The sequence below is a fragment of the Phocoena phocoena genome, chromosome 11 (assembly GCF_963924675.1).
Source record: "Phocoena phocoena chromosome 11, mPhoPho1.1, whole genome shotgun sequence".
NCBI classification, from domain to species: Eukaryota; Metazoa; Chordata; class Mammalia; order Artiodactyla; family Phocoenidae; genus Phocoena; species Phocoena phocoena.
Window position 1 is genome coordinate 25,768,996 of NC_089229.1, and position 24,587 is coordinate 25,793,582.

The following is a 24,587-nucleotide window of genomic DNA, read 5'->3' on the forward strand; positions in this document are numbered from 1 at the left end:
CAATAAAACATATCAGTGAAACCAATCTTTATGGAACATTTCACCAAAGATAATTTACATGGAAAAAATTAGAAATGTTTTACTTGCACTTTACAAGAAAAAAATTTATGGGGGCTGTAAGAACAGGCAGTGGGAATAATCAGTGTCATTCTTAAAATTTGTTTTGGACAGGTGAATTGGGGAAATTAGAACTTTTTTTTCCCTTCTAGAATTGGTTTTTTTTCATTCTGTCTTTGACCCGCCATACTCTGGGTATCCTCAGAATCAGCACTATGAAGTTTCTTGCTCTCCTGGAAAGGACAGCTCCTTCCTTCTCTGATTCTTATTTACAGCCTCTTGAGTTTTACTTTTCAGTGAGTTCCCAGCCTGGTACTGTCATGATTAGTTCTCTCATTGAGATTTTATTGTCATGAGTTTCAAGCCCTGATATCTATAATCAAAAATTCAGTCCTCTCAGTTGCTGAACTAACTAGCATTTTGTTTCTCTCTGGCATTTTTGTGTGCAGTGCAGTTTGCACCTGCTTTCATGCACATTCTTTCATTTGAGCCTCACCACGGTCTGTTGAGAAGCTTTGTATTTTTATTGTCGTTTTGTAAATGAGAAGAGGTTTGGAGGCTTTCGTTGTCTTATTGAAAGCATTCCAGACATTAAGAAGAAATAGTCTAATATGTAACTTGCATTTTGATTCTGAAGAATCTAGAACAATAGTAATATTTAACATTTTTATTAAACTTTAGTTTCTGGTGTGATTTCATATACTTTATTCCACTTGATTTTTTTTAATTTCCTATACAAATAATCACGGTGGATAGAATTACCATTTAAAAATAAGCATATGAGACAGAGGTAGGTATTTTTAAAACTGTTCGTCTCTGATGTTCATTATCTCAATATTAGAATCACAGTCCTTCTAGTCACCATGTTTGATGTTTGGGAGACATTGTCATTCTCCCCAAACCTCACTACCTTCCGTTCCATGACAGAATCCTAACCATTCTATTGTTTGAATTTCTCGCTTCCTCTTCATTTTTACTGCCATATTTCATTCCTTTACAAATTTTTTACTTAAACTGTTAATAGTAATTAACCTTTGCTTCCAGTCTCCTCATCTTGTCCTGTGCACTGGTAGCAGAGTGATATTTGTTAAAAAAAACAATCCTGTTATGCTTCTGCGCTGCCTAAAATTCTTCAGCAGTTTTCCATTGCCCATCGTTTCTCAGACATGCCTGCCCCTTTCTTGGCCCTCTCTATAGCTCATTCAGTTTCCATTTTATTCCTCTGTTGAGACTACAACACCTAGCTTAGTGGCTCACAGTGAAAGATGCAGTAATATGGTTGCTGAATTACTATGTAATCCAGGGTCACACAGCTAATTAATGACAAGTTGGAAGTATTATAGAATCCAGGTCTGCTAATTCAAGTCAAATGATTTTTTATTTTATTTATTTATTTATTTATTTTTGGCTGCTTTGGGTCTTTGTTGCTGCACGGGGGCTTTCTCTAGTTTTGGCGAGTGGGGGCTACTCTTCGATGCAGTGCACGGGCTTCTCATTGCAGTGGTTTCTCTTGTTGCGGAGCACAGGCTCTAGGCGCTTGGGCTTCAGTAGTTGTGGCATGTGAGCTCAGTAGTTGTGGCTTGCAGGCTCTAGAGCACAGCCTCAGTAGTTGTGGCACACGGGCTTAGTTGCTCCACAGCATGTGGGATCTTCCAGACCAGGGCTCAAACCCGTGTCCCATGCATTGGCAGGCAGATTCTTAACCACTGAGCCACCAGGGAAGTCCCCAGACAGCTTTTTAGAAGCTGTATCATTCAGCCTGTTTTCAGAACTGCTAGAAAGGTAATTGCAGACAAGTAATGACTTCTAAAATAGGTAGCCAAGTTTAGTTCATGTCAACACTCTTTTTAAAAATCATCTTAATATAATAAATGTGCATAATTTGAAAAATGTGTTTAATTCAATTTATAAACCAGAAAATCCACAGGCATTTTTGGGAAACTTTAACACCTTTGTAGTAGAAATTTACCTTCTCTGTATAGAGGAAGAAATCTTCGTCTTTTCAGTCTAAAAGACCTGTTGAATGAATTGTTTCTTCAGCTAGCATTGTCTTTCTGATTGATATTGCTAGAGGTATATCTTGCTTTAAGAAAATTAAGTATGTAAAATAGATAAATTACAAGCCATTTCCTCTCTCTATAAAATAATACAACATGGCAGTCTTTTGAATAATGAATTCTTCTAGTATATATTGCAAGTGGTTTCAGTTTTATGATTAGAGCAACAGAGACTTTGCAACGTTGTCACCACTGTTGTGTAAATCAGGGTGCATCTGTACTTTTAGCCCTTATATCCAGTTTTTACATATTATAAGTATTTCATTTGTTTAAAAGTGATTTTAAACTACTTAGCAAAGGGTAATCTTGTTTTTGCATCTTATTCCTCCCCCCTTAAAACTAGTAATCTTTGGTAATCCCCGACTTTTCAGGCTTTTTTTCCCCTACTCACCTTAGACAGTCCTGAAAATGTATGATAGTTCCCAATTTTTTTTTATATACTTATATGCAGAAACCGTTGCATCCTAATAATTATATTTATCATGCTCAATATCTGCTTACCTACAGTTCTTTTAAGAATTGTCTTAAGTAATGTTATTTTAATTTACTGCTCCAGTAAACATTTCTTAAACATTTAAAAAATTATCTTTTCACACATGGAATTTCAACTGTCAGTTGCCCTGTTGTTTTATTACTTGACACCATTTATAAGTAGATAAACCATTTATGGCTAATATTGAACAAAGGAAGTTAATATTTTTTGCATTTTTATATAACATTTCCAGAGAACTTTGATATCATTTTGATGAAAACCTTTGATCTGTTTGGCATCGTAGACACCTTTGAGAATCTGATAAAAGCTATATATGCCTTCCCCAGAAAAATACATATGGACGTATCCACCCATCCCACCATAGAGGTAGCCACTGTTAACTGTGTGGTGTATCTCCTCCTGTCACATATATAATATAATACATATAAAATGTATATGTGTATATACATACTCTCTTCTTAACATAAATTGGGTCATCTACATATTATTTTGCTGTTTTTTTCTACGTAGATATCTGTGAAATGTTTTTCCTATGCTATCTCAGTTTATCTTACTAATTTTAATGCCTACAGGGTACCTTATAGCATGGATTATTCTTTTTCTTAGAGATAGAAGATTGGGTTATTGCCAGCATTTAATTTCTCTGTTAAGAGTTGTGCTGAAATGGACATCCTTATATGTGCTTTTTTGTGCACGTATGCAAGTATCTTTTTGGAATAGAGATTTAGAAGTGGCACGGTTAGGTCATAGGATAAACTCAATTTAAAAATTTTGATAGATACAGCCAAATTGCCCGTCACTTTACCAATACTCAGAAGTATGTGTTTCCCTGTATCATCACCTATGCTTGATATTATTGATCATTTTAATAATTTTAAAATAGAAAAAAAGTTTCTTATGGATGAAATTACATTTCATTTATAGCAATAAAAGTTCTCTTTAACAAGATTTTCAAAAATGCTTTTAGAAGTATTTTGATTGTAGGATATTTATTTCCAACACATTTAAAATAATTACCTAAGGTCTGCAGTACAGACTGATAGATAGCCTGTGAGCATTATGGCCACAGACACATTTTGTTTTACCTGTAGATTAAATGGGGAGATTTTACAAAGAAGCTGCTCTTTGAAAACTTGAAAGAGCTGGTAGTACTGAGCCCAGATTCCCATAAGTTTTCAGTGTGTTGAATTCAAGTCACAGTCGTGCCCTTTATCTGGGAATATGCACTTTCCAAATGGCATCAGCAGGCTCACTTCACTCATTATTCTCCTGACCCTGTAAGCATTTGAATTTGCTATCCCCGTAGCCTAAATGAAAGGGACATTTAACATAAAGGATTGCTCCTTAAACTGAATTTGTTGTATATCACTGTTAATGAAGGGAGGGAAGGAAAAGACATGTTGTTAGACCAAGACAAAAAATAATTTTTAAAAAACAACCAGATGTCATGGTTGGTATTTGTTAAGTGGAATTCTGCTTTATCTGAATTTGCTTTGTTAGAAACTGTGGTCTTCACATTTATTCTAAATCCTATTTTTAGCTGTAAAATCTAGTGACTTGGATTATTTCAAGATTTGCCTTTGGGTTAATATGTTAGTTATTTGATATGTTTACATTTAACTTTTTCAAAGAAATGATGATTTAGAATTGTCCGACGTAAGATATCTTACCTCAGTCCCTGTTCGCACTAGCTCACCATGCCATCTCCTATGCCTGAGTACCTGAATGTGCACTACATTGGGGAGTCTGCCTCCAGACTGCTGTTCTTATCAATGCACTGGGCACTTTCGATTCCTTCCTTCCAGGCTCTAGGGTAAGTGTCTTGAAGTCCTTGAATATAAGTGTGATTTTCTAGCACAGACGTACATTAGGCAAGAACTTTTATTTTGGGAGGATTTGATTAAAGGGGGGGGAAATTATATAACATTATAACTTGAAATTTTGTCATTTATATGATGAATCATGGCAGGTGGTATTTACTGTATATTATTTTTATATGAAAGATTATCTGAACTTCATAATTTGACTAAGTTAATAATTTGAATGAAGTAAATGCAGTGGATCTGATAAATCATGGCCAGCATTTGTAATAGGCCATCTTTGATTGGCTTAAATTAGGGAGGCTCTAGGGATGTCTTGGGGTTGTTGTTTCCCTCTACCACCACTGTTTCAGTGTCACCTCAGGCTTGTTAATAAGGTGCTGAAACTTGTATACACTGAATATGTTTGAAAATAGAATCATGTGGTTGCCCAACAAAAAGGGTAAGAAAATGTAAATTACCCCATACCACCACTGTGATGATTTGGAAATTTGGTTTGCCACTAAAGGGCACATCTGTACTCTGTTTGAATTAGATGGTAATGGAAAATGGTCTACTGTAAGAAACCCGAGCTTTATCTAAAGTTTGCCAGATTTACTTATATTGCTTTAAAGTAACTGGGATGAAGAAGCAAAGAGACCATGGAAAAAGTTAAGCCCATAGTTAGAAAAGTATTGTTTGAGTTGTAGGACCTTACTCTACAATATGATTTCATAAACAGTTCAGTTTCATATCCTGTACATCTGTTTTCCCATTCGCCAAATAGGAATAATAACTGCTCATTCTTTATCCTTAGAGAATATTTTGAATATAACTAAAAAACATATCTGAATCATGACTGTAAAAGGCATATATAGAACCCCACTATAATTTGACTTATTAATCAGTGTTGGATGTACCATGCATTAAATCATGTACTTAAATAATATAGTTGCATAGACTAAAAGCCTGATTTAGAATGGTTAACCTTCAATTTAAAATGATTGATAGCCCTCTCTCTCAAAATAACATTTAACTTTTAGGATTTCTCCAGTCTGCTTAAGAAAAAATTAAAATACAATGTAAATTTACATGTTAACAGTTTATTTATTTTAAAGCATTAAGTGTGATTCCTTAAGCTTGTAACTGGCATACATATGCCTTGAAAAGTAACCTGGTAATATTTTTCATAATAGGCTATCAATTATTATAGTAAAAATCAAAAGGAAAGATGTAGCAGGGAGTGATTTGAATTCCTTGAGTTGGTTATAACACCATTGATCTTAAGTATGTCTGTTAAATTGAGTGTGATTATCCTATAGAAATAGTCCGAATGTTGGAGAAACCAGAAATGAAGCCTGGAGTTTCCAGTTATAATATAATTTTATAGTGGCAGCCACAATTCCCTGTGATCTGTATTGAAAAATCAGTTTCAATATAACTGCCACGGAACTCTTTGCAATTAGAATTAACTATTGTGTAGCATTTGAAGTCATTAATTGCTACGTAAACTCATTTATTATCACTATCTAGATAATTTATAGTTTGAATTAATCAGATGGATGACAACTAAGTACTAATGATGGGAAATTCTTTTATGCTGTAATAAAAGCTATTCTGAGTCTCCTAGAAACTGGCATTGCTTGCATTTTTATCTCTAGATACAAAACTTGGAAACAAAGCCCTAATTTTACAGAGAGAAACAAAGCAACGTTACTCATTTTCTAAAAGTCAAGTTTGTTTTGGTCAATTTAATGGAAGGGAACAGTAGTTTAAAGACTCTTATACAGTGGGTAGTTAATACTATTTGTATTTTACAATCTTCCTCTGTTTTACAAGGATGTTACTTTTCTGTTTAAGATTTGTAGTTTCAATACTTACAGGAATTCAGTTGTTTTTCAGTTCTATCTGCATAATTTAGGTAAGTGACTACAGTAATAGATTCATTTGGCGGGAGGGGCACTGGACATGATTTGTCTGGAGTAAAGGCAGCAGTCCTCTTTAACTAGATTCTTGTAACCGAAAGTTCCAAGCTATCACCATTTGCTACAGGAGACTTTACTGAATAATTTAAAAACCTTCCATTAAATGCTAACCCTGAAAGTTGACTCTTTAAAATCCCACTGAAACAGAGTAATGTTTACTATAACTGTGGGTTTGAAACCAGTTCTCTTGCCATATCACTACTTTTCCCTAAGGAAAAAACAGATGCTACCAGGTAAAGTATAATGCCTTGCTTATATAAAGCCAAATGGTTAGGTTATCCCCAGGTATAGGTGAGTTCAAAAGTCATATTCCTTTATCAAAATAAATAGCATAAACGATGATCTGATCTCTGATTATGAGTACTACATACATATTTTAATGAACATTAACAATGTAGTACAATTGTTAGAGGAAAATACCTATATCTATTTGTGAACCTATATCTATTTGTGAAAGAAGTTATGTTTACTGTTATGCAACTTATTGTATTTATTAACACTTGCGTTGCACCTGACTGCCTCCTCTACCCAGCTCTTTTTGCTTCTCAAAGGAAAGATGTTTTGCAAATAGGTGGTATAATGTGACTACAATAGTCATTTGTTTGTTTTCCCTAACAAGAAAAAACTGGCAGCACACATGCCCTTACACCACAGATATTAGCCTTGAATGGAGGAGGTCTCTGCTGAGAAATGTGACTTTAGCATTTTACTTCCTAAAATTTGTAATGATTTATTTTAAAAAAGCGTAGACTTTGACCACCTTGGTTCAAATTCTGGATTTATTCGTTTGCTAGCTCTGTTATTTAACTGAGGCTCCACTTCTACATCTGTAAATTAGCAGAAATGCTTCCTTGCAGGTCAAGCTACTTAAGGGAGCTGATCGGTGTAAACTTCTTCAACGCAGTGCTGCTGACAAAGTAGATAGTAAATGCTCACTTTCCTTCATACTCTTAGGAACCTTCTTTCTAAAGGAGACTTGCTGTTTTTCTTTCTGAATGAACTTTGAAGAAACATACTTGAACAATATAGCTAACTGTACTACAAGGATTTTATGTTTTGGATAAAAAGTGTAAATAGAGGGACTTCCCTGGAGGTCCAGTGGTTAAGACTTTGTCTTCCAATGCAGGGGGTGCGGGTTTGATCCCTGGGCTGGGAGCTAAGATCGCACATGCCTCGTGGCCAAAAAACTACAACATAAAACAGAAGCAATACTGTAACAAATTCAATAAAGACATTAAAAATGGTCCACATCAAAAAAAAAATCTTAAAAAAATGTAAATAGATATCTTTCTATAATTGATCTCTGCGTTTAGCTCTTTCACTTTTCCTTTGGAAACAAAATAATCTGGTGGTTAATTCCTCAATTGCCACTTTTCATCTTTTTTCCTTAGGGGTACTCATCCTTTGCACTGATACTCCTTAATGTTTTCTCTGAGTCTTCCTCAACAATGCCGACATATTTTCTTACTAAGAACTGTAGCACAGGCCATTAAAAACTTTGACTTTTTTAATCAGTTGGCTCTGTTCTTTTCCCTGTTCTTTGTTCACTGGTTGATTACCTTGGTTAGCTGTTTCCTCTTTTAAACTTCAGAATCAGCAGTTAAGGTGAAAACCGAATTACTTCAGACTTTTCCATCATGTTTGCTTTTAACCTTTTCCTCATGTTTGTAAAATGTTAAAGTAATACTTACGTATAGCAATATAAAGTAAAACTTTACTCTCCAGAGGTAACTAACCCCACTGTTAAAGTTTGGTTTCCTACCAGATCTTTTCCATGCCACATTCAATCAAATACACAAACACATCCTATTCTTTGCCTTTCTTTTTACACTTATATAATGGACGTCTTATATCAGCATGTGTATTCTCCTATTGTTCTTAATGGCTACCTAAGTATTCCATTTTATGGATTTATTATAGTTTATTTATCCCTTATTAGTAAACATTTGGGTTGTTGGCTAGTGTTTTCTGGTGGTCATGTTATATCCAAAGCTACAGTAAGCGTTGTAGCATTGTATATATATATTTTCCTACTTGTGTTAGTATTTCTACAAAATAGCTTCTTACAACTGGAATTGTTGAGTCTAAGAGGGTATATACATTATAGTTTTTTGGCAGGTACTACCAAATTGTCCTCCAGAAAACTATTCAGTCAGTTTATGCTTATACAAGCAATGAATGAGAATGAATGCTTATTTCCTCACACCCTCCTCAATACTGGATTTTATCCATCTTTTCTGATAAATGAAAGTAGTATCTTGTTATCTTTTATTTCATTTGATTTAGTTTGAAATTGAATCTTTTTCTTTTTTTCTTTTTTTTTTTTGGTCATGCAGCTTGCAGGATCTTAGTTCCCCAACCAGGGATTGAACCCGGGTCCTTGGCAGTGAGAGCATGGAGTCCTAACCACTGGACCACCAGGGAATTTCCAAGATTGAAATTTTAATCATTTTTATATGGAGATTTTTTTTAAATTTATTTTTGGCTGTGTTAGATCTTTATTGCTGCACACAGGCTTTCTCTAGTTGTGGGGGGCAGGGGCTACTCTTTGTTGTGGAGCGTGGGCTTCAGTAGTTGTGACATGCAGGCTTCAGTAGTTGTGGCTTGCGGGCTCTAGAGCACAGGCTCAGTAGTTGTGGCACACGGGCTTAGTTGCTCCGTGGCGTATGGGATCTTCCCTGACCAGGGCTCGAACCCATGTCCCCTGCATTGGCAGGTGGATTCTTAACCACTGTGCCACCAGGGAAGCCCTATATGGAGATTTAAAAATACTGATTTTCTCTTCATTTAAACTTTACTTTCAAATAGATTTTGATAGCCAATTTCTTATGGCAAGTAATTCTCAGATACTGAATAGAAATGAGAGATCAGCTTGGAGATAAAATTTCACCTGAATAATTCCCACTGAAAAAAATTACTTTCTGTACTCTGAAGTTGACAATATTAGCATTTGTTTGAATATATTCAATTCTTAAATAAAACGTAATGTTGTAAAGGTGGCTATGGTTCTTAACTTGATGAATGATTTATGTTAAACATGCTGATTATCCTATCGATTATCCTAATTTTAAAGATTTATTAAGAAAAAGGTTTAAGTGCCTTTTATCAGGATGTACATATTTCCTATAGGATGTTCTTAGCACCTTAAATCTCTTTAGAGAAAGGGAAAAGAAATCTCATTCTTTTGTTACCTTGTTTATAATAAAGTATATAGTTCTTGATTTAAAGATTACTTAAATGGAAAATGGTTGTGAGTTCTCACTTCTGCCTATTCTGTATCCCCCACAATCAGAAATCATTTGCAGATTCATTTTATATGCTGTCTTCTGTGCAGTTCACTGAGATACAGAAATGAATAAAGGAGTCTGTGCATTCAATGAGGTTTTAATCTAGTATAGGAGACAGATTCCTAAACCAATAAATTAGAATACCATGAAATAAGTATAAAATATAAGTATATTTATGGCACTGAAGGGGTGTAATTAACTATCTTGGGGAGAAGAATGTGGTAAGAGAATGTTTCAGTTAAAAAGTGAGCTCTGGGACTTCCCTGGCGGACCAGTGGTTAAGGCTCTGCACTTCCATTGCAGGGGGCACAGTTTCGATCCCTGATTGGAGAATTCACATCCCACATGCTGTGCAGCACTGCAAAATAAAAGTGAGCTCTGAGTTATATTTTGAGGGATAAATAGGAATTAGCCAGTAAAACAAATTGGGGAAAGCACATTCCAAGAAGGGAGGGCAGCATTTAGTAATTCAGTCATCAGTTTTTATTGAACACCTACTACATGCTGGTTATCACCTCAACAGGTTTACTATTGTTCTTCCTTCTTCCTGGAATACTAGTTCTCTAGGGTTTTTTTGTTTGTGTTTAAGTTCTTTCCCATCTTTCTCTACTTAGATATCAGCCCCTCAGAAAGGCCTTCTCTCTACTCCCACCCCATTTTCCAATGCATCATCCTACTTTATAGTAATGTAGAATTTTCATTACCAGAAACTAATGTTTGTATAACCGTATATATATGTGTGTGTATAATATTTATATAAAATATTTGAAGTGATTTTTTTTTATTATGTTTCCCTTCTGTTTCATGAAGGCAGACTTTATTCATCTTGTTTATTGCTTTTTCTCCAATGCCTAGAACAGTACCTGGCATATACTTTATTGTTATGGCCTATTCACATAACTCTTATATTTGTGTCTCATAACAACTCTTTGAGCAAGATATAGGGCATATAGTGTCTCTGTATTTCATATAGTTAAGCAGCTGAGACCCAGGACTCTGATTTGCCTAATTTCAGTCAGTGGATCTAGGCTTCATAACCCTGGTGGCTTGACTCCTATCCCAGTACTTGTTTTACTTTCTCAAGCTGCTGAGATTTTTTTATTCAGAAACTCAGGAAAAGCCTTCTGACCTTTCTTATCTTTGCTACTCCTAGCAAAATCTTTGGTGTCTCATTTATGGGATACTTATATCTCATCTGAAACATAGAATAAACCAATTCTCCCAGGAAATTGGTTAGTTATCTGTCATCAGATAATTCTAACTGCCCTTTTTAAGAAGGTTTTTAAATGTATGCTTTTGCTTTTAATTTTTTTTTAAACACCTTTACTCCATCTGTTTCCATGAAATGTGGGCTTAAAGCCCCAACATTTAGTTTGAAATACTACTTGCAACTGTTCTTATAAACTGGCTGATTGATTAATGAACTAGCAAATTAAATTTCTAAACCTTATCAACTAAAGTCAGGTACACAAAATAAAGAATTGATCAAGTCCATTCCCGGTTGGCCATTTAGAATAATTTTAGTTCAGTAACATTGTATTTTTAAATATATGAGTCAGTTGTAAAGTTTTATAAAATGTATTTTAATATTTGATATTTGTTTATTTTGTTTTTATAGGCAAGAAAACAGTATATTATTGGTGAAAGCCTACTGGAATGAACTTTTTACTCTTGGTCTTGCCCAGTGCTGGCAAGTGATGAATGTAGCAACTATATTAGCGACATTTGTCAATTGTCTTCACAGTAGCCTTCAACAAGGTAAAAAGCACCTTACTTATTTCCTTTGCTAGGATATAAGGGGGGGCATCAGTTTTATAGTATTATGTTTAAAGTTAGGTACTAAAAGATACCAACATCCTTTTTACTTTAGATAATTTTTACATTTTGATAAATTCATTCGTTAATCACCCCAAAATAGTTTTAAATGAGAGCACAACAAAACTGAAACAAGCGTATTTAAGTGCTATTTCTGATCAGGCCTTGTGAATTTTTTGTACTTGGATATACATTCCAAAGAATCCAGGGTAAGTAATATAGAGATGATCAAATATTTATAAATGTATACTTCCCACCAGTTGTTTTTTTTTTTGGTGGGGGTGCTGTGTTGGGTCTTCGTTGCCGTGCATGGGCTTTCTCTAGTTGCGGCGAGCAGGGGCTACTCTTTGTTGGGGTGCACACTCTTCTCATTGCGGTGGCTTCTCTTGTTGCGGAGCATGGGCTCTAGGCAGGCAGGCTCAGTAGTTGTGGCTTGTGGGCTCTAGAGCACAGGCTCAGTAGTTGTGGTGCACGGGCTTAGTTGCTCCGCGGCATGTGGGATCTTCCCGGACCAGGGATCAAACCGGTGTCCCCTGCATTGGCTGGCAGATTCTTAACCACTGCACCACCAGGGAAGTCGCCCCACCAGTTTTTAAACTGCCTTTCTTCATTGTAGCCCTTTGAATCCCAAGATAGGCTAAACTTTTTTTTTTAGTCAATTCATCAGGATGTATTCTCTCACTTAAACGGTACTAAAGAGTCACAGAATAATCCTAAGTCTTTTTCCTTTTCTTGATGCCAAGGTGATTACAACTCCCATTCATTTGAGGAGACAGGCAGGCAGGCACTGATTTATAAATGTTTAGCTTCAGAATGGCTTGTGACTAACCAAGAAGGTACCCCATCCTCAAGTGGGAAGAACTACTTTTTTGAGTTCAGGAATAATTTATAAGTTGAGAATTACATTTACTTCCTTTGCATATTCCATTTCCCATTGTTTTACATTATTTTTAAAATATCTGCTTCCTCCTCTTATTTAAGGGCAGAGAAATAACCTTAAAATCTCGACAGTAGATCTACCAGAAGGCAGTACTATATAAACACAATAAATTTTAAAAGTTATAAAATTTTATTTTACTCAGATTTTCTTTGATCTTGGCAGTATTTTTTGCTATTTGTTTTTGTTGTAGTAGTATGGGTAACTTAAAAATCTAGATGGTTTTGCTTATTTTTTTCAACCAATATAAGCTTAAATAAAACCCTGTTACCAAAATTTGAGTCTTTTGTACTTTGGTTGGTTGGCCAGTTTTTTAGTCTTTATAGCTTATCTTTTCAAAGGTATGTCTTGAAAGGAAACATTACATTTAGGGTATTTTATATTAACAGCCTGTTTTGTTTTTTCTTGAACAACGTCTGAAGATCATTAATTATTTCATTTAAACTTGCAGAGATACTGAATTTTAAACATTTTAAAAATTGGTTATATACAGAGCTGGAAATTAGAAAGAAATATATTGGATAAAAATAGTCATGCATTTTTGCTGAAAATTAGAAGCTTTTGTTTGTTTCCTTGTTTTTAATTAAAGATAAAATGTCAACAGAAAGAAGAAAATTATTGATGGAACACATCTTCAAACTACAGGAGTTTTGTAACAGCATGGTAAAACTCTGCATTGATGGATATGAATATGCCTACCTGAAGGCAATAGTACTCTTCAGTCCAGGTATATAAACATTTACTTTTTCTTTAAAATACAGTGTTTGAGGATGTGTAGAAATTAGAACCCTCATGCATTGCTTGGGACTGTACATTGATGCAAAGTGGAAACAACCCAAGTGTCCATCAAACGAATGAATAAACAAAATATAATATATAGATACAATGGAATATCATTCAGCCATAAAAAGTAATGAAATTCTGATACATGCCACCATGGATGAACCTTGAAAACAGTATGCCAGTGAAAGAAACCAGTCACAAAAGACCACATATTATATGATTCCGTTTATCTGAAGTGTCTAGAATAGGCAAATCTGTAGAGAGATTAGTGGCTACCAGGGACTAAGGAGAGGGGAGAGTGGAGAGTGACTGCTGATGGGTACAGTTTCTTTTGGGGTGAACAGAAATGTTCTAAAATTAGATTGTGGTGATGGTTGCACAGCTCTGAATATACTAAAAGAACTATTGAATTGTATACTTTAAATTGGTGAAATTTATGGATGTTAGACATCTGCGTATGAAAAGGAAAATTGAAGAAATCAGTGAAATGACATCATAGACTTTCAGTCCTGTTCAACACTTGAATGTTTAGATATATTTTGCTAGGCATCATTAAAAGGCAAAAAGAGAGGTGAGGATTGCTTTGTTAATGGGTTAAATTTCCAAACATCTTATTAGAGTTTCCAGCAAATAGAAAAATGGATCTCTTATCTTTCTGCCAGTTTCTGGTTTCCATGTATAGTAAAATGACAGTAAAGCTAACAATCAATTTTAGAATACGAAAAATTGACTGTTCTCTTAGGCTCTGTATTTTTTCATTTTGGTATGTATTTCTGTTACTGTGTATGATAAAATTATCTGAGGAAACCTGCTTCTTACCTTCAACGATATCAGTAAGATAATTAAAGCTTTTTTGTACTATTTCTCCTAATGTTCAGATAAGTTAATAACATGTATCACCATTTTTATCACAACCAATTTGCCACCTTCATTTTCCTTAAAATTGAAAGAACATAGATTCAACAATAGAATTATAATGTAATTTTGTTTTACTAAGTATTCTACTTCTATTTGCTACTTTTTTTATTCTCTTCAGTCAGGGCAGCACTTTCCATATTTTAGGCATAAGTTTCATGAAATTCTTTTAACATTTACATTTTAGTAAAATATTTATATAGGTTATTTCATGTTGGTATATTCTTTTGATAGAGATGATGTTCAGAGTTTCATAATTTTATAAGTATTTTTTTAACTTAACCATGGTGAAAAGAAGGTTTTCTTACTAAAAAAATATAGAATATAATCTTCATGAGGGGTGGGTGAAATGGGTGAAGGAGGATCAGGAGGTACAAACTTCCAGTTTATAAAATAAATAAGTCACAGTGATGTAATTTACAGCTTGGTGACAATAGTCACTATATTATAAACTTGAAAGTTGCTAGAAAGTAAATCTTAAAAGTTCTCGTCATAAGAAAAAAATGTTTTGCAACTTTGAATGTAACAGATGATAACTAGACTTATTGTGGTGATCATTTTGCAGTGTATACAAATGTCAAATCATTATCTTGTATACCTTAAACAGATATAATGTATGTCAGTTATACTTGTTAAAATATATATTATTTTAATTTAAAGAATTTTAAAGAATGTAATCTGCAGATATTTCATTGGTTAAAAATACTTTCAATACTGTATGCTAACACATATATATGGAATCTAAAAAAAAAAAATGGTTCTGAAGAACCTACGGGCAGGACAGGAATAAAGACACAGACATAGAGAATGGTCTTGAGGACATGGGGAGGGCAAAGGGTAAGCTGGGACGAAGTGAGAGAGTGGCATGGACTTATATACACTACCAAATGTAAAATAGATGGCTAGTGGGAAGCAGCCGCGTAGTACAGGGAGATCAGCTCGGTGCTTTGTGACCACCTAGAGGGGTGGGATAGGGAGGGTGAGAGGGAGACGCAGGAGGGAGGGGATATGGGGATATATGTATATGTATAGCTGATTTACTTTGTTATATAAAGCAGAAACTGACACACCATTGTAAAGCAATTATACTCCAGTAAAGATGTTAAAAAAAAATACTTTTAACTAAGCTAAGTCATTTTTTTGTTTCTGTTGAAAGCAAACCGATCAAAATCCCTTCCACCACTTTTGGAATAGAAAAACCTGTTTATTTTATTTGAACCCAGTGGTTTCAGTTTTTATTAGATGTTAGAATACATGTATGAGATAAAATAGTTTTAAGGGTTTAAAGTACAATGCCTGGCGTTTAGTGGTTGGGTTATTAAATATATTATTTGTGGAATGAAAGAGCCACACATATGATGGGGCTTTTTTTTTGACTGAATTATTTTTCCCACCCCCTTCCATCTCCACTTGGTGCCTTATTAAATGAGTATTCAGAACCAAAGTAACAATATATTCCTTAATGTTTCAGATCATCCAGGCCTAGAAAACATGCAACAGATTGAGAAATTTCAGGAAAAGGCTTATGTGGAATTCCAAGATTATATAACCAAAACATATCCAGATGACACCTACAGGTATCTAGAAGTTAAATACTGTTTAATTAAATTCATCTTAAAATTTTTTGTGAATCTTATTTCATTATTTTCCATTCCAAGTGTAATTAAATTTAGTCAACTTTGACCTTTGAAATAGTTAATGCTATTAAAAGTGGTAGTGTATTGTTGCAAGTACTTTACATGTAATATTTTATGTAAGGAGACTTTAGCACAGAGAGGTTAAGTAACTTGCTCAGAGTCACACAATAAACAGCAGAGCCAGGTAGTCTGACTCTCACACCCAAACTCTTTCTTCAGTTGAAATGATGGATTTTATTAGTAAAAGGGACGAAAAATGGATGAATAATAAAACACCATTAGACTATTAGATAATTAATTTTGAAATTTGGCTTATGATATTTCTAACAAGGTATTTACCATTGTCCTTTCAGAAAAAAATCACTTTTTAAATAAAATAAACTCAATTTTTGAGTAACTAAGCATTTGGCATCAGAGCCAGAGTACGTGGGTTTGACGCCCGACCCTGTCACTTACTAGCAGTATGGCTTTGGGCAAGTTATTTAACTTCTGTTTCAGTTTCTTTACCTGTAAAATGCAGATAATGGTACCCACCTTTTATAATTAGTATAAGGATTAAATCAGTTAATATATAGTCAAAGAGCTTAGAGTAGTGCCTTTTACAAAGAGGGCTATATAAATGTGTTTACTAGTATTATTAATTTAACATACTTCAAACTTCATAACTTATTATATTTTACATATAATTTTTTACATATGTTAAATAACATGTTTATAAGTCAGGTCCATCATGAAAATCAGCTGTAGTTTATCTAACCAGTTTTCCTATGCCTCCTCCTACCAATTCTGTGTATATAGCTCAGCTGGTGGGAACAGACAGGAAATGAGTAGTTTGAGCAGTGGAGTGCATGGCTACAGAAAGGTTACTTAATTCTGGGGCTGCTGGTTTCACTTGTTCTCAAGTGTTAGAGTCGAAGGCCTTAGAAAAGAGGAAGGATAAATGTGCCACCAACTTTTCAGAAAGGTGGTTCTTTTGGTGTTGGTTTTGTTATGATTTTTTTTTTCAATTTTTTAAAGTTTCAAAAGTTGTCTTATACCTCATTATACAAATAAATACAGTATTTAAAATGTTCCTCCTTTTTGACATAACAGCTGCTTGCTGATCTCTGTTTGATTAGGTTCCAGGTTCTTGGACCTCTGGAACTCTTTCTTAGTTTCTTACATTCCTAATTATTTTAAAATAATACATTATCTTTAGATAGCAGTTTTCAGCTTATAATGTACTTTCACACAAGACATTGTCCTGCCTTTAAGAACCTCACTAGCACAGAAACTGGCAAGGATCATTTTGTTGATTGTCACAACACTGTGAAAGAGACAGGGAGTGATGGCTTACATGCATTCACATAGCTAAGGGGTAATTGAATCAGGATTTGGATCTAATGGTTTTGATTCCATAATTTATGCTCTTCCCAGTAATAACAACTATTGCCTATTTTACTATTCCCAGTACTCTTTTGAAAAGCAAAACCAAGAAAACTGTAATCATTGAGCCTCATGTATCCTGATAACATAAAACATTGCTGTTCTTAAAACCTCGAATGAGCTCCTAAGCTGTTAAATTTATAACTTGATCCACAGTTTAATAACGTAGTTCCATGGTCCGTAAAACCAACTGGAGGTAGCACAGCGTAGCAGTTAAGAGCAAGGCTTTCCAATGAAGTCTGACAGACTGAATATATATCCAGGTGATTGTCATACACTCTAAGGCTTGAGAATACTAAAGGTTTTATTTTATTATTTTATTTTTTTAATTTTTTTGCCATACGCGGGCCTCTCACTGTTGTGGCCTCTCCCGCTGAGGAGCACAGGCTCCAGACGCACAGGCTCAGCGGCCATGGCTCATGGGCCTAGCCGCTCCACGGCATGTGGGATCTTCCCGGACCAGGGCACGAACCCGTGTCCCCTGCATCGGCAGGCGGACTCTCAACCACTGTGCCACCAGGGAAGCCCTAAAGGTTTTATTTTAAGTTCTGAAAACTAGATCTTTATTAAATTAGGCCACAGACAGTATTCATGCAGAAATTACTTATATCTTTCTACTAAATCACTCTTTGATTTACAGCCTTGTCCCCCCTTCCTTTTGTCTTTTGAGGTTGTCCAGACTACTACTCAGATTGCCAGCTTTGAGGTTGATGAACGCTACTATCACCGAAGAATTGTTTTTCAAAGGTCTCATTGGCAACGTACGAATTGACAGTGTCATCCCACATATTTTAAAAATGGAACCTGCAGATTATAACTCACAAATAATTGGTCACAGCATTTGAAAGCTGAGATCTCAGTTTAAACTGATTGTTCTTTCTAACTGGAACACAAGAAGACACCAAATTGAACTCATTGCTTCCAGGGCATCTGGAAGTTTTCACTTTAAAGAGTAACCAAAAACCAAGATATTTTTATCTTCCTTAAGAAGAATTTTTGAAGTGACTAGGCAGGTAGCAGGAATTAGAATTTCCCTTCCTGTCTTATTTGAGTGAGTAAAAAATACTATGAATTTATTCTTGGCTGAGATGACACCTAGAGCCGTCACCTCTTGACTAATATCTCCTTTTATCTTATAAAACAAATAAATAAGTCTCTCTTTTTTTCCCAGAATTGTGTTCTATTCATGTTTAACTTCATTATGAACTACTACAAACACTTAATGGTCAGAAACCCCTAAAGAGGATTTTCTTGCATTTTACTCTTCTATATTATAATCTGTTTGTTTTAATTACCTGTCAAAAGAAGATTATTTTATGCTCAGTGGTATAATGATAACATTAGAACTATAGGAAATAATAAGTGAATATAGGTTTTTTTTTTGTCTTTTGTAAATATCATGGCACCATTAGCATATATCATTCTCATTGCTGGCAATGAGACATAGGCCATTTGTGATCCTTTTAGTGTTGTATATTATTAGTTATAAGCACTTTTTATTTATGTATGTAGCAGAAAATTGTTTTTGAGAATAAGAGGGTTCATGTTTTAATATTTTTGGTTTACTGTGTTACAAAAGTAGCAGAGACTGATTGAGCCCCAAATGTTTCAATATTTCAAAATAGATATTAAAATTGTTGCTCTTCCATTCCACAGAAAGCATCTATCATCTCTCCCTCTTTTCTGACCTGCATTTGTAGTTTCCTGACCCTTCTATGGGTTTTAAACAATTTCTTTTAGGTCATTAGAAATACCTACTTTGTGAAATAATGGATTTATTGTAGCCAATCTATGTTTTCAAGATGAGTTAGACAATTATTTTAAAGCAATTGATAATTTTTTAAGACTTCAGGTTTTTAGCATATAAAGGAATATGCACTGATTTTTCACTGTAAAGTGGGGAAGGGCTGTTTTAACAATAGTATGAGCATCAGCCTGAAGCGCTGCCTTGTTACTACCACAGCAGAAGCATTTTAGGCTCCTTGGATGTCTTCCACAGTAATGTTTTCCTTAGCAAAACCTAATACTGTTAAATATTTCTTTGCTGTAATTTCATGATTAATTATTTTGGTATGTCTATTTGTTGGCTTTTTTTTAAATATGGAGATTTTATTGCACTCAGAGTACATTTTTTATAAAGATTTTTGCAATAGAAGAGAAGCAGAATTTGGGGGAAGGGTATGGATTTTACTAATAGTTACTTTATAGTAAATAAGACGTTTTAAAGTATCAATTTACAGTCTTTATCAACTTATTAAGGGAAACATTTTTCCCTATTTAAAACATGAATTTTGTCAACAGGTTTATTTATAATTATCAGCTGGGAAAACTACATTTAGTACAAAATACTTAGATGGAAAAATCAGTAGGTTTATATCTTTATAAACCCAGTGAAGTAAGCCAGGGATTCAAGAAAAAATTCTTTTAAATAATGTACTAATGGTTAATTAAGATACATGTTTCAGGTATTTTTCCTGATTATAGTTATATTTGGAAGTGTTTTTTAAAACTATATTAAAATGTGATCTGCATTACAAATTTCTGTTTTCTGCCAATATATTTGATTTCAGAGTCCTGTTTCTTCAGTGTTTGGTCATCCTTTTGTTTGTTCCATTGTTAAGAAATCTCTGGTAAGATTTATTACAGTACTTTCAGGAAGGGAGGAGTATGGAAAACATTTTTCATATCCCAGTATTTTAGGATGATTTACAATTCAGTTTGAAGACTTGCAAATATTGCAGTTTGACTATTCCTTAAAAATCTTTCTCTCCTGAAATCTCAGTAAAGTGTAACCACACAATGACAAATGAAACAGGAGAGAAGAAATCAAAGGATAAGAGAGTTGAATAAATTTTTGGAAAACAAAATGCAGGTAAAGAAAGACTGACTTAACAGAGCCAGAACCAAGGAAACTGAATGCCTGCAAAAGGTGGTACATTGAGAAGAAGCCAGTATACCAATGTCCAGAAACAACGTTCAGTACCCGGAGGATCCAAGTGCTCATTTTCAGAGATGGTACTTGGGGCATAAAAAAAGGATTGGTTGCAAATCTGTTGACAGAATCATTGAACTATCTTTCTCTATGCTTACTTAAGTCAGGTGACCAGTTTCTTTCTTTCTTTTTTTTTTTCTTCTTTTTTTGGCCACGGCATGCGGGGTCTTAGTTCTCCCTACCAGGGATCACATCCATGTCCCCTACGGTGGAAATGCAGAATCTTAACCACTGGACCGCCAGAGAAGTCCCCAGGTGACCACTTTTAATCCTTCAACCTTTTCAAGCAGGAGGCCAGAGGTTAATAACCTTGAGTAACTAAACCAGAAGATCATAGGATTTATAGGATACCAGGGATAAGAGAAGGCTTGGATTAGATAGTGTTGAAAATACGGATTAAGTGAAAGTCTGCATTGAATATGGGTGCCCTAAGCGTGTTCCCAGAATGCTGCCTACTGGATATAGGCTTCTCTGCCAGGATTCTTCTCTTTGGAGAAACTAATCGACCCCAGAGAAAAGATCTCCAGACACTCGCTTTTGGTTGTGCCTTGATAAGAAGACTACTTGCCATTTTATCACTCTTCAGTGAATCCCAGTATTTCCAAGTCATATATGTCATGAGGTTTCCATTCAGCTTTCTAGTGCCTACTATTAAATATGAACATAGAACCAGGATCATCAGATATTTGAGGAAAATTTCTAATACATAAGAGATCAGATATAATCTGATGGGTGGGGGCAGATACAATGCAGTGATCAGTAAAGTACCCCCAAATATAATTAATATTTTGAAAGAAAGTAGATGTATTCATTAAATGAAAACAGTATGCTTTGAAAAGGAAAAGGAAAATGTGGAGCAAATTTTCTGGAAATTTAAAATGATAGCCAAAGCAGTTCATTAGAAGGGTTGGAAGATAAAATTGTTGAGGAACGCACCCTGAAAGTACAGTTGACCTTTGAACAACACAGGTGTTAGGCATACAACCAACTGCAAATCCTATAGTACTATAGTATGTATTTATTGAAAAAAATGTGCGTGTAAGTGGACCCACACAGTTGAAACCTGTGTTGTTCAAGGGTCGACTGTATAACCAAAAGACAAAGAAATAGAAAATGAGAAAAGACAAAATTAGAGAATCAGAGCAGGATGGCTAACATTTTAATAGTAAGAATCTAAGAGAAAAGACTTGAAGGAAATTACTAAATAATACAAGAAAAGTTCCACAGGACTTGTGCCTCTTAGGTTGAAAGATTGACCCGTTAAATGAAAGAAGATCCATACCATTCTTGAAATCAGAACAGTATAATCAAAGAAGATAATGTATTGCTGCTTCTAGCAGTATTGTGGAATAGATACCCTGAAGGCCTCTGATCTATTGCTGGGCTCACAAGAAGTGGCATGAGTTCTCAAAGAAGCTAAGGTTGTTGCAGGTCACGAACCCTCCCTGGTCCTGGCAGAAGCAAATAAAAATCTCAGGAGAAAACATTCATAATTTAGATCAGAGTTTTGCACACTTTTCTGTAAAGGGCCAGAATGTCATTATTTTGACTTTGAGGACCTTACCATGTCTGAAGCAACTACCCTGCTGTTGTGCAAAAGCAGCTATATAGACTATACGTAAATGAGTGAGCATGGCAGTGGTCCAATAAAACATTGACAAAATCAGGTAGTGAACTGGACCTAGCCCTTGGGGTGTAGTTTGCTGAACTCTAATTTAGAACCCCAACTGTCACAGATTAAGCTCAACCAAATATGAGCTCACAAAATTATCAAACTCACAAGGAAACAAGCCACTGAGTGAGCCAGCAATAAGCAATATATATGGACCCTGAATGATAATGTTAGATATTGAAATTGTACATGATTATAACTGCACATGATATGTCTTAAGAAGAAAAAAATGGAATCAAAAAGTAAGCAAGAAACAGTAACAACAAGGATGACCAAACAGACGTTAAAGCAAGCAGAAGCAACATTTAGAAATTTAAAAAAACTTCGTGAAATCTTAAAAATCAATCCATGGTGAAAGACTATGCCTTCGACACATACATGATTCAGACCCCTTCCTAAAACTACATTGAAGCACAGCCAAGGATTCTTTTAAGGCATTATCTCATATACACAAAAATACTGTGAGAGAAATAAGAGCCACAAAATTTTGAAAGCTGGAAAAAATATTAGTTATGATCAACTCAGCAGACTTAGCTTCAGTGGGTAAATCTGAGAAGCAACCTGATTTGCACCCAGTTTGGCAATACCAAGTGTAGAGTGTATGGAGCAACCCTTGTACATTGATGGTGGCAGTGTCGGTTGGTAACAATCATCTCCAGTCATTTTACATTATATAGTAAAGTTTAACATGCATGTATCTGTTATTTGCCCTAGAGAAACTCTTATGTGTGTATCATGAGGCATACAAAAATGTTCATGTTCGCGTTGTAAGAGCAAGAAAACAGTCTGTACTACTTCTGGAGGAGTAGGAGCAGGATGCAAACAGGGTAGGACATACAAGGGGCTACCAGAGTGTACGTGGTGCTCCAGTTCTCTATTGCTTTGTAACAAACCACCCCAAAAAGTGGTGGTTTAAAACAACAAAATGTATTGTGCTCTAATCTGCGAGGTCAGAGCTTGGCAGGGACAGCTTATCTGATCCATGCAGCCACAGCTGCGTCAGCTCAGTGGGCAGGGGTTGGAATCTTTGGCATCACTCACACATGTGTCTGGAAGACATGTAGTGGCTATCTGCTGGGACTTCAGGTGAGGCTAAAACCAGAAGGCTTTCATATTGGCTCTGATTTCTGCATCAAAGATGTCACAAAGCTCTGTGCAGAAGTGGCAAACTCCTAGAAGAGTATGTGGAACCAGAAGTGTTGTAGCCATTTTTAGAAAAGGATGTATCTCGGCAGCCTCACTAGAAGCCCAGTATAGACAAAGGCTTATCTTGACAAGATTTGCTGGTTTGTATGCCTTTTGTCTAATGGGGTTGCTTTATAAATGGATACATAAGAAACTGCAAGAAGTTAATAGTGTCAACTTGGGCTAAAAGATACAGAACAGTGCAAAGTATAAAAGGCTTTTGGACCTTCAAACTTCTGTGGGCAGGAAGAAGGCTGAAAAAACTACTCAGCTACAGACATGGGCTCCATTTTGTGAGAAATGAAGGGTAATTTCCATGTGGCTTTTGGGGCAAGTGTTGATATAGAGAGCCAGTGGAAACCAGAGAGGTAGAGCTGAGTTTAAATTCTAGCTGTGTCATTTTGTAGCCATATGATTTCATCATATTCATAATAAAATACCATAAACTGGGTGTCTCATAAACAACAGACATTTGTTTCCTCACAGTTCTGGAGGCTGGAAGTTCAAGATCAGGGAGCCAACATGGTCAGTGAGGTTCTTGTAAAGGCCAGCTTGCATGTTGCAGAATGCTGACTTCCTGCAGTGTCCTCCCGTGGTGGAAAGGGCTAAGGAGCCTCTTTTAAAAGGCACTACTACCATTCATGAGGGTCCGCCCTTATGACTTAAGTATCTCTCAAAGGCCCCACCTACTAATACCATCACCTTTGGGGGTTAGAATTTCAGCATGAACTTTGGGGAGACACATCCAGACCACAGCACTCAGAAACCAAGCAGCATTGCTTCCATATAATTTTATTCATTGAGGCAGACACAAAGGCCTCCCAAATTCAGGGGGAAATAAACTGTTCCTCTTGATGGGGAATGGCAAAATTCTGGAAGAGTATGGGGAACCAGAACTTTTTTGCAGCCATTTTTTAAGAAAATCTGTTACAGATAGTATTATATTTCTTAAGCTTGGTTGTACATTCTTAAGATTAAATAGACTTAGACTTTATTTATTACTTTTTTTAAATAAATGTATTTTATTTATTTTTGGCTGCGATGGGTCTTCATTGCTGTGCACGGGCTTTCTCTGGTTGCAGTGAGCAGGGGTTACTCCTCATTGCGGTATGCGGGCTTCTCATTGTGGTGGCTTCTCTTGTTGTGGAGCACAGGCTCTAGGCACGTGGGTTCAGTAGTTGTGGCTTGCAGGCTCCTTAGTTATGGTTTGCGGGATCTAGAGTGCAGGCCCAGTAGTTGTGGTGCACGGGCTTGGTTGCTCCATGGCATGTGGGATTTTCGTGGACCAGGGCTCGACCCTGTGTCCACTGCATTGGCTGGCGGATTCTTAACCACTGAGCCACCAGGGAAGCCCTAGACTTAGACTTTAGTATGTATTATTCACAATATTTGATAAAAAATAAATAAGCCTTGTTTAAAAAAATTAGGTAATTTTAGACCTTCACATCTCCAAAGTTCCCTGTATCCAGGGGAGAGAAGTAAGTTCTTGAGAAGTTGTAAGCACAAACTGGCCCTTACATGGATACGTACCAAAAAATTCAGTGAACT

General features: G+C 35.4%; 1 protein-coding gene across 1 annotated transcript in view; it reads left to right on the top strand.

Moving 5' to 3' along the window:
* Window positions 1–18,359, top strand: part of NR2C1 (nuclear receptor subfamily 2 group C member 1) — a 35,455-nt gene extending 17,096 nt beyond the window's left edge. The window contains exons 9-13 of the mRNA XM_065887020.1: window positions 4,299–4,420; window positions 11,297–11,436; window positions 13,020–13,157; window positions 15,600–15,705; window positions 17,861–18,359. Coding sequence (XP_065743092.1) covers window positions 4,299–4,420; window positions 11,297–11,436; window positions 13,020–13,157; window positions 15,600–15,705; window positions 17,861–18,035 — 681 coding nt within the window. The 3' untranslated portion in view covers window positions 18,036–18,359. The remainder of the gene's footprint in view (window positions 1–4,298; window positions 4,421–11,296; window positions 11,437–13,019; window positions 13,158–15,599; window positions 15,706–17,860) is intronic.
* The last annotated feature ends 6,228 nt before the right edge of the window (window positions 18,360–24,587 follow it).